Source organism: Sus scrofa, chromosome 6 (assembly GCF_000003025.6).
Source record: "Sus scrofa isolate TJ Tabasco breed Duroc chromosome 6, Sscrofa11.1, whole genome shotgun sequence".
Taxonomy (NCBI): Eukaryota; Metazoa; Chordata; class Mammalia; order Artiodactyla; family Suidae; genus Sus; species Sus scrofa.
Genome location: NC_010448.4, coordinates 71,230,580 through 71,245,775, shown reverse-complemented (window position 1 = coordinate 71,245,775; position 15,196 = coordinate 71,230,580). Strand labels below are relative to the sequence as shown.

Below are 15,196 nucleotides of genomic sequence, written 5' to 3'. Positions count from 1 at the left end.
AGCTACAGATGCTGGCCTACACCACAGCCACAGCAACACGGGATCCAAGCTCTGCCTGTGACCTACACCACAGCTCCACGGTAACATGATCCTTAAGCCACCAAGCGAGGCCAGGGATCAAACCTGAGTCCTCATAGATGCTAGTCAGATTCGTGCCATGATGGGAACTCCACTAGAGTCCCTTTTAATTGGAAAACTTTGTTCTCTTCAGTTCAGGAAATTTCCCTTGTATTACTTTTAAAAATAATTTCTTCTGGAGTTCCCATCGTGGCGCAGTGGTTAACGAATCCGACTAGGAACCATGAGGTTGCGGGTTCGATCCCTGCCCTTGCTCAGTGGGTTAACGATCCAGCATTGCCGTGAGCTGTGGTGTAGGTCGCAGACGCGGCTCGGATCCCGCATTGCTGTGGCTCTGGCGTAGGCCGGCGGCTACAGCTCTGATTAGACCCCTAGCCTGGGAATCTCCATATGCCGCAAGAGCAGCCCAAAGAAATAGGAAAAAGGCAAAAAAAAAAAAAAATTTCTTCTGTTTGTTGTCTTTTTCTGGAATTTCTAGTATTGAGTCTTTGACATACTGTATAGGACTTGTTTGTTTTTGTTTTTATTTTTATTTTTTGGTGCCAGGAGTGGGATCTGAACCCTGTATAGAACTTCTTATTTTTACTAGTTTTCATTTCTTTTGTTACTCTATATTCTGGAAGATTTTTTTCAATTTTATCTTCCAAAGATTTTATTGAATTTTTCTTTGCTATCATATTTTTATTTCCCCAAACTTTTTTTTTGGGGGGGGGGTCTTTTTAGGGCTGATCCTGACAGGCATATGGAGGTTCCCAGGCTAGGTCGTGGAATCAGTCGGAGCTATAGCCACCAGCCTACGCCATAGCCGCAGCAACGAGGGATCCAAGCTGTGTCAGCAACCTATGCCACAGCTCATGGCCACACCAGATCCTGTGACACACTGATCAAGACCAGGGATCAAACCCGAGTCCTCATTGGTGCTAGTCGGGTTCGTTAACCACTGAGCCACGACGGGAACTCCTTGTTTGGTCTTTCTCAGTAATCCTTGCATATTCTGCTCCTATGTTAAGGTTGGGGCTGAAAAGGTCATTGGAAGCTCTGGGCACGTGCTGGGGGGGCTTATCGGCTGACTTTCTCACTGTGGGTTGTGCGGCTGAGCTGTTTGCTTATAGAACCTTACCAAAGTCATCAACTTGAGGTCCTTCTTCCTGGACGGGTCACATTTCCTGGGGAGAGGGGAGAAACTGGGAGGCTGCCAGGTTCTAGGAGTTGAGTTGGAGGAAGCCTGGTCTGTCTGCTCAGCTAGGCCTGGGACTCTCCTGTACTCCCATTGAGAATGAGTCTCCAGGAGTTCTCGTCTTGGCGCAGTGGTTAATGAATCCGACTAGGAACCATGAGGTTTCGGGTTTGGTCCCTGCCCTTGCTCAGTGGATTAACGATCCGGCGTTGCTGTGAGCTGTGGTATAGGTGGCAGATGCGGCTTGGATCCTGCGTTGCTGTGGCTCTGGCGTAGGCTGGCAGCTACAGCTCCAATTCGACCCCTAGCCTGGGAACCTCCATATGCCGTGGGAGCAGCCCAAAGAAATAGCAAAAAGATGGAAAAAAAAAAAAAAAAGAGAGAATGAGTCTCCAAGTTTCTGCTGGGGCTGGGGAATGGGAAATGGATTGGCAAGATTCTGCCACGCATCCAGAGGGACTTGGTACCCCCGATTCCTGATTCCGCTGCCAACTTCCTGGGGGAGTTACTTCCACCTGGCCATCTGTCTTTCCAGCTTCCAAAATGTTGTTGCTGCCCGCTCTCTCAAATTCCTCATTGTCCATTGTCGTGGGGATTTTTCATTTTTATTTATTTTTAAATCTTTCTAGGGCTGCACCCTCAGCACATGGAAGTTCCCAGGCTAGAGGTCAAATCTGACCTGCAACTGCCATCCTACACCACAGCCACAGCAACGCAGGATCTGAGCCATGTCTGTGACCGACACCGCAGCTTGTGGCAATGCCAGATCCTTAACCCACTGAGTGAGGCCAGGGATCAAACCCACATCCTCACAGACACTAAGTCAAGTTCTTAACCCACTGAGCCACAATGGGAACTCCTATGTATTTATTTTGGTGTCTCCTGAGGCATGTGGAGGTTCCTGGGACAGGGATCAAACCCATGCCACAGCAGCGACTCAGGCCATTGCAGTGTCAATGCGGGATCCTTAACCCGCTGCGCCACAAGGGAACTCTGGGCTCCCATTTTTAAAACTTCCCTTTTTATCTCATAGTAGGGTTTCAGGAGGGAAGGGTAGCTACATGCCTGCACTCCCCCATCTTCACCTAGAAGCCGTCATCATTGAGGTCATTGTCACAGAGTCCCCAGCTGACCTCCGAAGTCATGCACTGCGGGGAACCACAGAGGTTAGGGGTGAGGGACAGAGGCAGGATTTGTTGCCAGGGCTGGCTGTCATCCAGTTCAGCCTCTGGCTCCTGGAGCGTCCTCTCCTCCGTGCCTGGAAGTCTGGCCGGGCGGGAGTCACGGGTCTTCCCAGAAGCTGGGACAGGGAGGCGGGGGCGGGGATGAGCAAACAGATCAAAGGTGAGGCACCCTGGGGCTTCAGACCCGCGGCAGCCGCAAGACGGCTCACCATGAGGCAGGTGGGAGTCCCCAGAGCCTCGCTGGCAGGGGTGAGGGCTGCGAACAGGCCTCACCGCCCTCCCCTGCGCGGCCCTGGGCTGCTGGTCCTCCTGGGCCTGCTGGCGGGCTTGGCAGCCACACCCTCGGGCCCACAGTGGCCCAAGCCCGTGTTCGGGCGCCTGGCATCCCCCGGCTTCCCCGAAAAGTATGCCAACAACCAGGAGCAGCGCTGGACCCTGACGGCACCCCCCGGCTACCGCCTGCGTCTCTACTTCACCCACTTCCACCTGGAGCCCTCCTACCTCTGCGAGTACGACTTTGTCAAGGTGCCCGCGGGCGGGCGGGCGGGCTGGACCCTCGGGCTGGGGGACAGGGATGCCCGGGGGCCGGGCCTGGCCTCAGAGGGAGGGATAGCCGGCCAGCCTTGGGTCTCGCCTTCCTGGCCCGTGACCCCCGACCCCGCAGCTGAGCTCCGGGACCAAGGTGCTGGCCACGCTGTGCGGCCAGGAGAGCACGGACACGGAGCGGGCGCCCGGCAACGACAGCTTCTACTCCGACGGCTCCAGCCTGGACGTCACCTTCCGCTCCGACTACTCCAATGAGAAGCCGTTCACGGGCTTCGAGGCCTTCTACTCAGCGGAGGGTGAGCCCAGAGGAGCCCACGGGGGGGCGGGAACTCTGGCTTGGGCCGGGCCGGCCCCCCTCCGGTCGCCCCCTCTCCCGGTGGCTGGATTCTGGCCACCCCAGCGGGACAGGGGTCCGCACCTGGTCTGACAGCATCACCGCAACGCAAATATCAGGGAAAACCATGCCCTCTGCTCTAGACTGAGCCCCATTCTGTGGCAGGTGCCAAGCCAGGGACATCCTCCCAGGCCCCTGTGACCCAAGGGCCAAGGAGCCCCTTCACAGACAGGAAAGTGACGCTCTACAGGCTTCTGCTTGTGTGCTTTCAGTCTGATACTTGATTTCAGATTCTGGCTTCTGCAGGGACTTGCTGTGTGGCATTGGGCAAGTGGTTCAACCTCCCTGTGCTCCTTCTGAGGCTGCTGCACAAGTTCAGTGAAACTTGGATCAAGGCCCACCCACTGGGTTCCTTGCTGCCTCCCCCCTTCACTAGCCTGGCCACTTTGAGCAGGACACTTAACCTGCCTTTGGTTGTTTTTTTTGTTTGTTTGTTTGTCTTTTGTCTTTTTAGGGCTGTACCCGCAGCATATGGAGGTTCCCAGGCTAGGGGTCTAGTCGGAGCTACAGCTGCAAGCCTACAACACACAGCCACAGCCATGCCAGATCCTAGCCGAGTCTGCGACCTACACCACAGCTCACGGCAATGCAGGATCCTTAACCCACTGAGCGAGGCCAGGGATCGAACCCAAAACCTCATGGTTCCCAGTCAGATTTGTTTCTGCTGTGCCACAACGGGAACTCCATCCCGCCTTTGGTTTGAAAAGGGTGGTAGGCATTCCGGTTATGGCTCAGCAGCTTAAGAACCGGAATGGTATCCATGAGGATGTGGGATCCATCCCTGGCCTCGCTCAGGGGGGTAAGAGTCCAGTGTAGGTTGCAGATGTGGCTCAGATCCAGTGTTGCTGTGCCTGTATTGTAAGCCTGCAGCTGTGGGTCCAATTCGAACCCCTAGCCTGGGAACTTCCATATGCTGAGGGGGTGGCCTAAAAAGCAAAAGAAAAAAAGGGGGGGGTGTATTTATGTCCCCCTCCAAGTTTTTCAGGGAGGTGGCAGTGACCCTCAGCCTTTGGTGCTCGGCCCTTCTGGGGTCAGCCACGAGGCTGGAGGCCCTGAGCTGAGCCCAGGCTCCAGCGCTGTCACACCTGCCCTGCTCACTGCCCGCCTGGCTGCCGCTCCCTAGACATCGACGAGTGCCAGGTTCCCCCAGGAGAGGCCCCTGCCTGTGACCACCACTGCCACAACCACCTGGGCGGCTTCTACTGCTCCTGCCGGGCAGGCTATGTCCTTCACAGGAACAAGCACACCTGCTCAGGTGAGCCGATGCTGCCCCGGGGAGGGGTGGGGGGAGTGGAGGGACCCCGTGCCTGGCCCAGCCCCACCCCCACCTCCGCAGCTGGCTCCTCAAGGCCATGGCTACTCTGCCCAAGTGACTGCAGGGACTGCTGGCCTCAGCCCACTGGACACATCTCCTGGATGGTGGCCCCTTCTGGGACCCTCTGTCCCCTCTCACTGCCCACCCCCCATCCGTGTCCCCCACTTCCTCACCCTCCTCCTCCCTCCTGCTTCTCTCCAGCTCCTTGGCTTGGTGAGTGTGTGTTAGGCCCTCCTTGGGGTACCTGGCCAGGCAGGGCTTGCCCTCTCTGGGGGCTCCAGGATGGAGGAGGGGGGGCCTGGCCCCACCCCTCACAGGCTTTCCTCTGTGAACTTTCGGGGGGCGGGCAGGGTCTGCTCCCAGCTGCCAGTTGGGCCCCCAGCAGGCCCACCCCCTCGGCCTCACAGCCTGGATCTGCCTCTGTGTCCCTGCCAAGGGCCTGGGTGGGAGGCCAGCTGGTGCCCCGGGAGTGAGTGGCCCCAGCCCTTGGCGCTGGCCCTGCCTCCCCCTGCTCAGGGCCCCTCCCGTGTCTCCCTGTCTGTTCTCTCTTCCAGAGCAAAGCCGCTAGCCTCCCCTCCAGCGCCAGGCTGTGTCAGGGAGACTGCTGCCACCTGAGCCCCCCTGCCCCCACCCACGGACCTAACAATAAACCCGACTCCACCTCCACCTGCTGCGAGTCTCTGGGTGGGGGCCAGTGGGGGGGGCAGTGGGGTGCACTGTGGCCCCCCTTCTCTCCTACCCTCTTTGAGCCTCATGAGCCCTAGTCTGTGGGGGTCCCCTCCATGGCACAGACTTCTTTGCCAGAAGGGCTTGCTCCGCCCCCAGCCTCATTTTTTTTTTTTTTTTTTCTTTTCTCACTGTGTCCAGCCTATGGAGCTCCCCGGCCAGGGATCAGAGCCGAACTGCAGCCACATAGGCCATGGGTGCGGCAACTCTGGATCCTTAACCCACTGTGCTGGGCCAAGGACCGAACAGGCATCCTGCCCCTAAATGCCCCCCAAAAAGGAAGTTCCCGTTGTGCCTCAGGGGTAGTGAGACTGACTAGTATCCATGAGGACACGGGTTCGATCCCCGGCCTTGCTCAGTGGGTTAAGGATCCAGCATTGCCCTGAGCTGTGGTGCATGTCACAGACGCGGCTCAGATCCCGAGTTGCTGTGGCTGGGGTGTAGTCTAGAGGCTGTAGCTCCAATTCGATCCCTAGCCTGGGAGCTTCCATATGCCGCAAGTGTGGCCCTAAAAATTAAAAACCAAAAGACTGCGTCCCAGCGCTCCCAGGATGCCACCAATCCTGTTGCACTGTAGGGGGACCTTCTCCCAGCCTCATTTTGAAGATGGGGTGCTGAGGCCCAGAGAGGGGCAGAGTTCACTGCAGGAGCCGGGCTCTTGCTCTTCCTCTGCCAAGGGCTGAGCTCAGAGCATCCTTGGCCCACATCCTGTTCAGAGGGCAGCTCAGGTCCTGTGTGTGCCGGGCTGGGGGGGCCTGCTCGAGCAGAGGGTCCGGGGAGGATCACCGACTCGTCGACGTGCATCCGGTCCCCCACATCCGGGGTTCCTGCTCCTGCCCCATGGGGCGCAGCCACGAGGAAGAAGAAAGGCGGTGCAGGGACCCCTCTGGCACCTGCGGGACTGAGGGCGGCCCCTACCACGAATGAGACCCAGGGGAGGTGGACAAGGGGAGGCCCTTCCTGACCGTCCCTAGAGCAGCCTGGGGGACTGTGCTGGCCAGGCCTGGGTGTGGGTGGGCGGGGGCCCACGGTGGATGGATTTGGGTGTTGCTGGATCAGGGGCGGGGGGGGGGAGCCCAAGGAGATGCCCCTGCTGTCCCCCCTCTGGGCAACTTGGAAAGTCCCTTGCCTCCTTCCTCGGGCCCATCCTGACGTCTGGCCTGTCACTCCCCTCAGCCCTGGAGTTGTGGCTCTGGCCCAGAGTCCCCCCACCAGGAGCCTCAGCAGGAGCCCCCCGGCCTCCCTGGGGCTGGTGAGACTGGGGCCCCTGGAGAAGGTGCCTCCAGTGTCGCCTGTTTCAGCTGAAGTCAGGAAGCCAGAGAACCCCCCTCCCTACATCGTCCCTTCAGCCACTGGGGGGCCGTCTGGTCTTGGGAAGTGCCCCTGGGGCTGGCGCATGAGGCTGCCAGGTGGGCCTGCGCCCCGCTCACCCCACCTGTCCCTGCCCCGTCCCCAGCCCTGTGCTCAGGCCAGGTCTTCACCGCCCGGTCTGGGGTGCTCAGCAGCCCAGAATACCCGCAGCCATACCCCAAACTCTCCAACTGCACCTACAGCATCCGCCTGGAGGAGGGGTTCAGCGTGAGCCTGGACTTCGTGGAGTCTTTCGACGTGGAGTCACACCCCGAGACCCAGTGCCCCTATGATTCCCTCGAGGTCTGGCTCCCGGGGCGGGGCGGGGGTGGGGGCTCAGCCGGCTCAGCAGGTCCTGAGGTGTCAACTCTGTGCTTTCAGATCCAGACAGACAAAGAGAAATACGGCCCATTCTGTGGGAGGACGCTGCCCCCCAGGATTGAAACCAAGAGCAGCACCGTGACTGTCACCTTTGTCACTGATCAGTCGGGGGAGCACACGGGCTGGAGGATCCGCTACAGCAGCACAGGTGAGGGCCAGATTTGCCAGGAAGCGCTTGTAGAAGTTTCCAGAAGCCACACAGGAGGGAGGGAACTCTTCCTGGCCAGGGCTGGGAGGTTACAGGAGGGAAGAGTTTTCCTTAACTCTGTGTCCCTGGCTGGGTCTGAAAGATAAATTGACAGGTGGGTTAACAGGGGAAAAAAAAAAAAATTGTACTTTTGTTTTTTGTTTGTTTGACTTTTTAGGGCCACACCCACAGCATACGGCAGTTCCCAGGCTAGGGGTCCCATCAGAGCCGTAGCCGCCGACCCCCACCACAGCCACAACACCAGATCTGAGACCCATCTATGACCCACACCACAGCTCCCCGCAACGCTGATCCTTAACCCACCGAGCAAGGTCAGGGATCGAACCTGTGTCCTCATGGATACCAGTTGGGTTCATTAACCACTGAGCCACGATGGGAACTCCGACCGACCGTGTGTTTATGTCATGTCAGTTTTAAGCGGCACAGAAGCCGTCATAAGGAAAGGAAGCCGCAGAGAGAAACAGCTCGACCTGTGTGCTTTGGGGCTGGGCTTGCTGAGGAGCCGGGGCAGGGGGTCAGGACGGCCGAGGAATGTGAGCAGAGCGGGGGGAAGGAGCCAGAGAAACTCAGCAAGGCCTGTTTGTTAGGATTCTTCTGGGCATCCCTTTGTCTTTGGTGATAAGCCTCCCTCTGGGGACATGGAAGACACCAGTGCAGGGATGAAGGGGGCAGGGGGCATTGGAGTGACCGTCCTGCTTCTGCCAGTTCCTTAAACTCTCTCAGCTTAAAATAGTCAACAGGCCAAGGTGGCTTTTTTTTTTTTTTTTCCTTTTTCCTTTTTTTTTAAATTAAAAAAAAAATTGTAGTTGATTTATAATGTTCTGTCAATTTCTGCTGTAAAAGGTGCCATACTTTGAGATAGTGTGTCCTGAACTCTTATCAGAAAAAAAACCAGGTTTGTGTTCTTTTTTTCCACGCTTCTCCCATGGCATATGGAGGTTCCCAGGCTAGGGGTCAAATCAGAGCTACAGCTGCTGGACTACACCACAGCCACAGCAATGTGGGATCCGAGCCCATCTGCAGCCTACAGCACTGCTTGCAGCAACACCAGATCCTTAACCCACTGAGTGAGGCCAGGGACTGAACCTGCACCCTCAAGGATACTAGTCAGGTTCTTAACCCATGAGCCACAACGGGAACCCCCAGATCAGGTTTGAGTGGGGTGGCCTGTTGTTGCTGCTCGGCCTCTGTCCACCAATGGCAAAGAGAAATGTGGAGACACTTTTGGGTGAGGAAGAAAAAGCTTTATTGCTTTACCACACAGAAGAGGCCACAGCAGGCTGATGCTGTAAAGACTATGCCCTCTTTCTGGAGAGAATAGGAAATGGCTTTACAGTTGGGAGTGCACACTAGCGTCGCAGATAAGGATCAGGGTAGAGGCAAGCTTGTAACTTCAAAGTTGATGTTTAGTGGCCTCAGGCACTGGTTCTGGTGGTCCTTCTTTCTGGAATGAAGAATGCTTCGTATCTTTCCTTTGTTGGGGTTTAAGTTCTCCAGATATTGTTAACGTACAGGTCCAGGAACCAGGACCCTGCCCCAAGGCTGCACTGCCCCTCCCTGGTCTCTGCATCCCTCCCTTCCCTGATTAGCCACTGTCTGATCCTGCCCTTTGCAACTCAGGGAAGGTCATGGAGGTTAAACGAGGCCTATTTCCTAAACACGAGAACGGGGGGACGCGAAGGCTCTTATGCCCAGGAACCCCAGTCCTGTCCGGGGTTTCATGGCGAGGCAGCGGTGCCCTATGGCAAATGCCATCCATCTGTGCATGCACCCCCTCCCTCACCCTCCAACCAACCACCCCTCCTTCTCTCTCCCTCCCCTCCATCCATCCACCCACCCACCCCTCCTTCCATCTGTAAAGGAGGAAAAAATAAGTTTCCCTCTGCCCTCCCAAATTCTTGGCTGCGAACAAGACAGATTTACCAGAAAAACAAACAGAAATTTATGAACACGTCTGTCTCATGTGGACATGGGGGTAACCCAAGGGGAAATGACGATGTCTCAGGGGTGGCTTGGATCTCAGTCCTCGATGCCATCTTTAGCTAAAGACCAAAGAGAGAACGGGGACAGGTGTGGGGGGTGGCCGGGAAAGTGCGGTGAACAAGAGTCAGGTTTGTTGTGTGGATTGAAGACCCCGCCTTCTCCTTGTAGGGGTTTCTTCTGATGTAGTCACCCTTCTCCTGGTACGGAGCTGGAGACGCTCTTACAAACGGATATTTCCTATGTAAATGTAAATTACCCTTAGGGTAATTTTTACACTGTTTTCAGAGTTTCTCTGGCGTCTGCTGTTTCACAAAATAGCTCAAAATACAGTTGGCCTCCCACTTCCCCGGATACAGACAACTGACACTCTGCGATTTTATATAAAGGACTTGAGCATCTGCAGATTCGGGCATTCATGGGGCACCTGGAACCAGTCCCCCGCAGATACTGAGGGGCAAGTATCATCCTTATGCCAAAGAGGCATATTTTGGAGTGGAGTGCCATATCCTGCCGCCCTCCCCTCCCACCCTTCCATCCTTCCATCCTACGGACGTACCCCAGGCTCTGTGTGGCAAATACTTCATGCCTCTGCCCTCAGTCTGGCTACAGCAAAGTGACCACAGCCCTGTGACAAGCACAGCCAAGCAGGCGTGTGAGAGTCCAGAGTCCAGAGGGGGGACCGGCCCAGGCAGGGGCTACAAGCTAAGGAACATATCCTGGGACGGGAAATGCTAGAGACTGGATTTGAAGGATGAGTAGGTATTGGAGGAAGGTGGAAGGGTGTCCTAAGCGCAAGGGAAGGGCATGTGCCAAAGCCCAGAGGCTCCACCTTTCTGGGCGTGGAGCTGTAGAGGCTGTGATGCGCTGGCTCCGGACCTGGAGGCCTGGACAGGGCGTCTGAGCTGGGGCTTTCCTCGCTGCCCTCCTGGGCTGCCTCCGCCTCTTCCTCACGACGGACCCTCAAACCCTGGCAAGTAACCCTCAGCCTAGGGCTCCCCACTGGCGCTGCCTCCTTAGTCACAAGCTCCATACCCCACCTTCCCGGCACCGACCTCTAGCCATGTCTGTCCCTCTCCGCACTCTCAGCCAACGGGTCTCTCAGGTCATCTTTGGAAGGACAGAGTCACTGAGCTGGGGAGGCAGTAACTAGAGACAGCAGAACAGCCAAGGCCCCGAGCTGGGCTCAGAGCCAGAGCCAGGTCAGCTGCCCAGCTTGTGTCCTTCCTGGACACATGACATAGAACCTCTTACATCACTTTTCTGAGACTTAAGGTCCCAGCCATGCCATGAACAGCCTAGGAAGGTGGGTCCTCGGGGCTTCACGCAGGAAAAGCCAGAGCACGGCTTGTGCGTGGAGGAGGCACTGGGAGTACTTTCAAGAGTGAGGAAATCGGAGCAGTTCCCGTCATGGCGCAGCAGGAACGAACCCGGCTGGCATCCATGAGGACACGGGTTCGGTCCCTGGCCTCGATCAGTGGGTTAAGGATTCGGTGTTGCCGGGAGCTGTGGTGTAGGTTGTGGATGCAACTCAGATCTGCATTGCTGTGGCTGTGGTGGAGGCCGGCAGCTACAGCTCTGATTCGACTCCTAGCCTGGGAACTGCCATGTACCCCGGGTGTGGCCCTAAAAAGACCAAAAAATAAAGTAAAAATGAGGAAGCTAGATTAGAGAAGATTAAGTCGGGAGTGCGGGGTCAGAGGGTGAGGCCAGTACCTTGGGAGCATTTCATTTGCCTCCTGTTCATTTTGAAAGGCTTCCGTTTTCCTGGGGCCCAAGTAAGAAAACTGCTAAAACTGAAGTGCTCCTTTCCGTGTGAGCCAGAGGGAGGAGGCAGGCTTGCCAGGCTGGTGTGCGGGAAGGGCCTGGGGACAGAGCCTGGAGATGTGTGTGAAGGAAGCAGGGCCTGGCGGGGGCCCCCTGGGGCGTCCCTGGAGATGGGTTCCTTGTGGGGAGACATTGAGGCTGCTGGGGGCAGGCAGTCAGCCCAGGACACACAGATCCTGTGGAGGAAGCAATTTTTTGTCTTTTTAGGGACTCAGCATATGACCTGTGTGTGCTGAGCGGTGGCCTTGGGGGATGGATGACCTCAGGGTGACAACAGGCCAGGACTTGGGGGCCAAAGTGGAAGTCAGTCCTGAGCCCCGTGCTCACCAGGGAGGAGGCTCAAGGCTTCCCGAGTGCCCGTCTGGACTGGATCTCCGATGGCTGAGGGTTAGCCCCAAACCCCTCTAAGAAAGTGCCTTTTAGGAGTTCCTGTTGTGGCTCAGTGGGTTAAGAACCCGCCATAGTGTCGGTGAGGATGTGGGTTTGATCCCTGGCCTCAATCTGTGGGTTAGGGATCTGGCTTTGCTGCAAGTTGTGGTGTAGGATTTAACCCCTAACCAGCGTGCTTCCATATGCTGCAGGAAAAAAAAAAAAAGAGAGAGAGAGAAGAAAACGAGTGCCTTTTAGGAGTTCCCACTATGGCTTAGCAGGTTAAGGATCTGGCATTGTCTCTGTGGTGGTGTGGGTTTGATCCCTGGCCCGGCAGCAGTGGGTTAAGGACCTGGCATTGTGCAAGCTGGTGGCCTAGGTGGCAGCTGTGGGGGGTACAGCCAGAAAAAACAAAGTGCCTTTTAGCAAAGCACTTTCCTCTGTGTTCACATTCTGTCCTCACACCAGCCCTTGAAGATGAGCAAGCAACCTCCTCACTCTCGGCTTCCCCACTCGGAAACAGGCTTTCCTTGGCTGAAACCCTCGTCCCCCCCTCCCCCGGCTACACTCCCCCAGTTTACAGCACTGTGAGTGAGGCTCCTGGCGTGGTGCACACACCCCCTCGGCTGTGGCCGTGCTCTCTTACCGAGTACCTGGCTTTCTTTCCATCACTTTGACCAAGGCCCAGGCCAGGCAACAAGTCCTAATTTGCGCAATAACGAACCGAGAGTTTAATCTTGCCTTTACTTTTAAATCTTAAGAACTCTACCCTACTTGTGACAAGCTCTCTTTACATGTTGTTGTTGTTTCATTTCTAAATCAAGAACTTCTAATCACTAAATTCAGACTTGCCTGCTATTAGGACTACAGCCCAACCCACATGCCTGGTTTCCTCCTGCAGCTCAGCCTTGCCCTGATCCAGTGGCGCCACCTAATGGCCATATCTCCCCTGTGCAAGCCAAGTACATCCTCAAAGACAGATTCTTCGTCTTTTGTGAGACCGGCTATGAACTCCTGCAAGTGAGTTAACAAAGAACTGTCTAAGTGCACCATGATCACGACAGGTTTTAAATGAATACATATTTTTATCAGCAAATATGTGAAAGGAAAATGGGAAGGTAGCAGTTGTCAGCATGTTTTTGCCTACGTTAAAACAATAGAATTCAAAGAAATGATGCCTTCGCTAAGAGATGGCTGTAGAGAATTTTTTGTCTTTTTAGGACCACACCTGTGGCATACAGAAGTTCCCAGGCCAGGGGTTGAATTGCAGCTGTAACTGCCTGTATACACCACAGTTCGTGGCAATACCAGATCCTTAACCCACTGAGCAGGCCATGGATCAAACCTGCGTCGTCATGGATCCCAGTCGGGTTCGTTACCGCTGAGCCACAATGACAACCGCATATAGAGAATTTTTTATTCTTAGGAATTCTACTTTTTAAATTTTTTTTTTTGTCTTTTTAGGGCTGCACCTGCGGCATATGGATGGTGGTTCCCAAGCTAGGGGTCCAGTTGGAACTGCAGCCGGCCTACATCACAGCCATAGCAACGTGGGATCCAAGCCAAGTCTGTGACCTACACCACAGCTCACAGCATTGCCGGATCCCTAAGCCACTGAGCAAGGCCAGGGATTGAACCCGAGTCCTCATGGATGATAGTCAGGTTGGTTAACCGCTGAGCGATGATGGGAACTCCAGGAATTCTACCTTTTTTTTTTTTTTTTTTTTTTTTTTATGGCTGCACTTGCAGCGTGTGGAAGTTTCTGAGCCAGGGATCGAACCTGAGCCACAGGAGTCACACCGGATCTTTAACCTGCTAGACTACCAAGGAACTCCAGGAATTCCGCTTTTTGAAAAAATCTTTTTTGGGGGAAAGCTGGTGATTTAAGATGAGTATCAGCTCTTCTCTGGTCACCCATTATAGCAGCCCTTGGGAAAGTGGCTGAAACGAGTTTGGCATCGGTGTTTCCTGTGCTCTGTGAGAGCACCTTGCATTAAATCAAACTCCTCCTCCTGGTCGATTGACCTTTTCATAAAACGACTCCTGGGCCCACAAAATAAATAAATAGCCCTTGGAAATAATATATTCTGCAAAGTTATAAATAGTGACCACTGTTAAGGGAGAGGGAGGATAATTTCAAAAAACGCTTAGTGTGTTCCTTTAGGGGCACAGGTAAGAGATTAACGTGTCCTCTTTATGTTCTTCAAAATTGTCACTGAATCCCAGTGGTAAAAAGTAATAACACTGAAATGACAGCTAGCTATGCAATCCAGTCCTGCGGAGGGGGCAAGACAAAAAAGTGAGACGCTTTTGTCACCTTGCAGACTTCTGGGTGGCTCTTTCCACAGGTCCTTGGACTGCAAACCCATTCAGTCTCTTTTATTTTTCTTTTTAGGGCCACACCCGCGGCATATGGAGGTTCCCAGGCTAGGGGTCGAATCAGAGCTGTAGCCACTGGCCTGCGTCACAGCCACAGCAAGGCCAGATCCAAGCCGTGTCAATGACTTACACCACAGCTCCCGGCAACGCCGAATCCTTAATCCACTGAACGAGACCAGGGATCGAGCCCACAACCTCATGGTTCCTAGTTGGATTCATTTCCACTGCAACATGATGGGAATTCCGGAAGTATTTTGAATGATGTTCCACTAGCTAATAACCACAGACTCGAAAAAATCTAATAACATTCACTCCATGTCTGATCAGGCTGGCCGTCCCCAAACTGTTTACCATAAGTCTATGGGACTTTATATAAAGAAAAGATGGTGGAACAGCAGCAGGAATCTGATTGTGTTCTTGAAGTGGAAAGCAGAAAATATAAATTGCTGCAGAGGTCAACATTTGATTCCTAAGATGTCAATACATTTTATTTTATTTTTTTATTTTTTTGCTTTTTAAAAAATCATTTATTTATATATATATTTTTCTACTATACAGCATGGTGACCCAGTTACACTTACATGTATACATTCTTTTTTCTCACATCACATGTTCCATCGTAAGTGACTAGACAGAGTTCCTGGTGCTACCCAGCAGGTGTCAACACATTTTTAAAAATGAGATATACACATAGGTGACCTAACCAACAAGTAAACACGTGTCAGGGCAGCTGGGCTGTGTGTTCAGCCACATGTGTGCATTAACTCCTTGGAAGCCTCTTCTAAAACACTAAAAGAGGAACTACTGTGGCAGCAGAGCCTTGGGGAGTGGGTTCATGATGTAAACAGTTAACAGTATTTCCTCAATTCCTTTTTAGGGTGATTTGCCCCTGAAATCATTCACTACAGTGTGTCAGAAAGATGGATCTTGGGACCAACCCATGCCAGAGTGCAGCAGTGAGTACCCATGACTACAGTGCCCACAGCTGCGTCTGCTCCTACTGCTTCTATTGCTACTCCTGGTCTTTTAAATTTATTTTTTAGATTTAATTAATTAATTATTTTCTTTTTAAGGCTGCAGCTGCGACACACGGAAGTTCCCTGGCTAGGGGTCAAATCAGAGCTGCAACTGCTGCCCTAGCAGCACAGCCACAGCAATGCCAGATCTGAGCCACATCTGAGATCTACACCAGAGCTTGCGGCAATACCGGATCCTTAACCCACTGAGCGAGGCCAGGGATCGAACCAGCAACCTCATGGTTCCTAGTTGGATTCGCTTCCAA

General features: G+C 54.3%; 1 protein-coding gene across 1 annotated transcript in view; it reads left to right on the top strand.

Moving 5' to 3' along the window:
• The window catches only part of MASP2 (mannan binding lectin serine peptidase 2), a gene marked incomplete at its 5' end in the record, with an annotated part of 18,405 nt that continues 5,943 nt past the window's right edge, over positions 2,735-15,196 (top strand). The window contains 7 exon segments of the mRNA NM_001163648.1: positions 2,735-2,964; positions 3,104-3,281; positions 4,503-4,634; positions 6,877-7,073; positions 7,152-7,299; positions 12,437-12,555; positions 14,792-14,870. Coding sequence (NP_001157120.1) covers positions 2,735-2,964; positions 3,104-3,281; positions 4,503-4,634; positions 6,877-7,073; positions 7,152-7,299; positions 12,437-12,555; positions 14,792-14,870 — 1,083 coding nt within the window.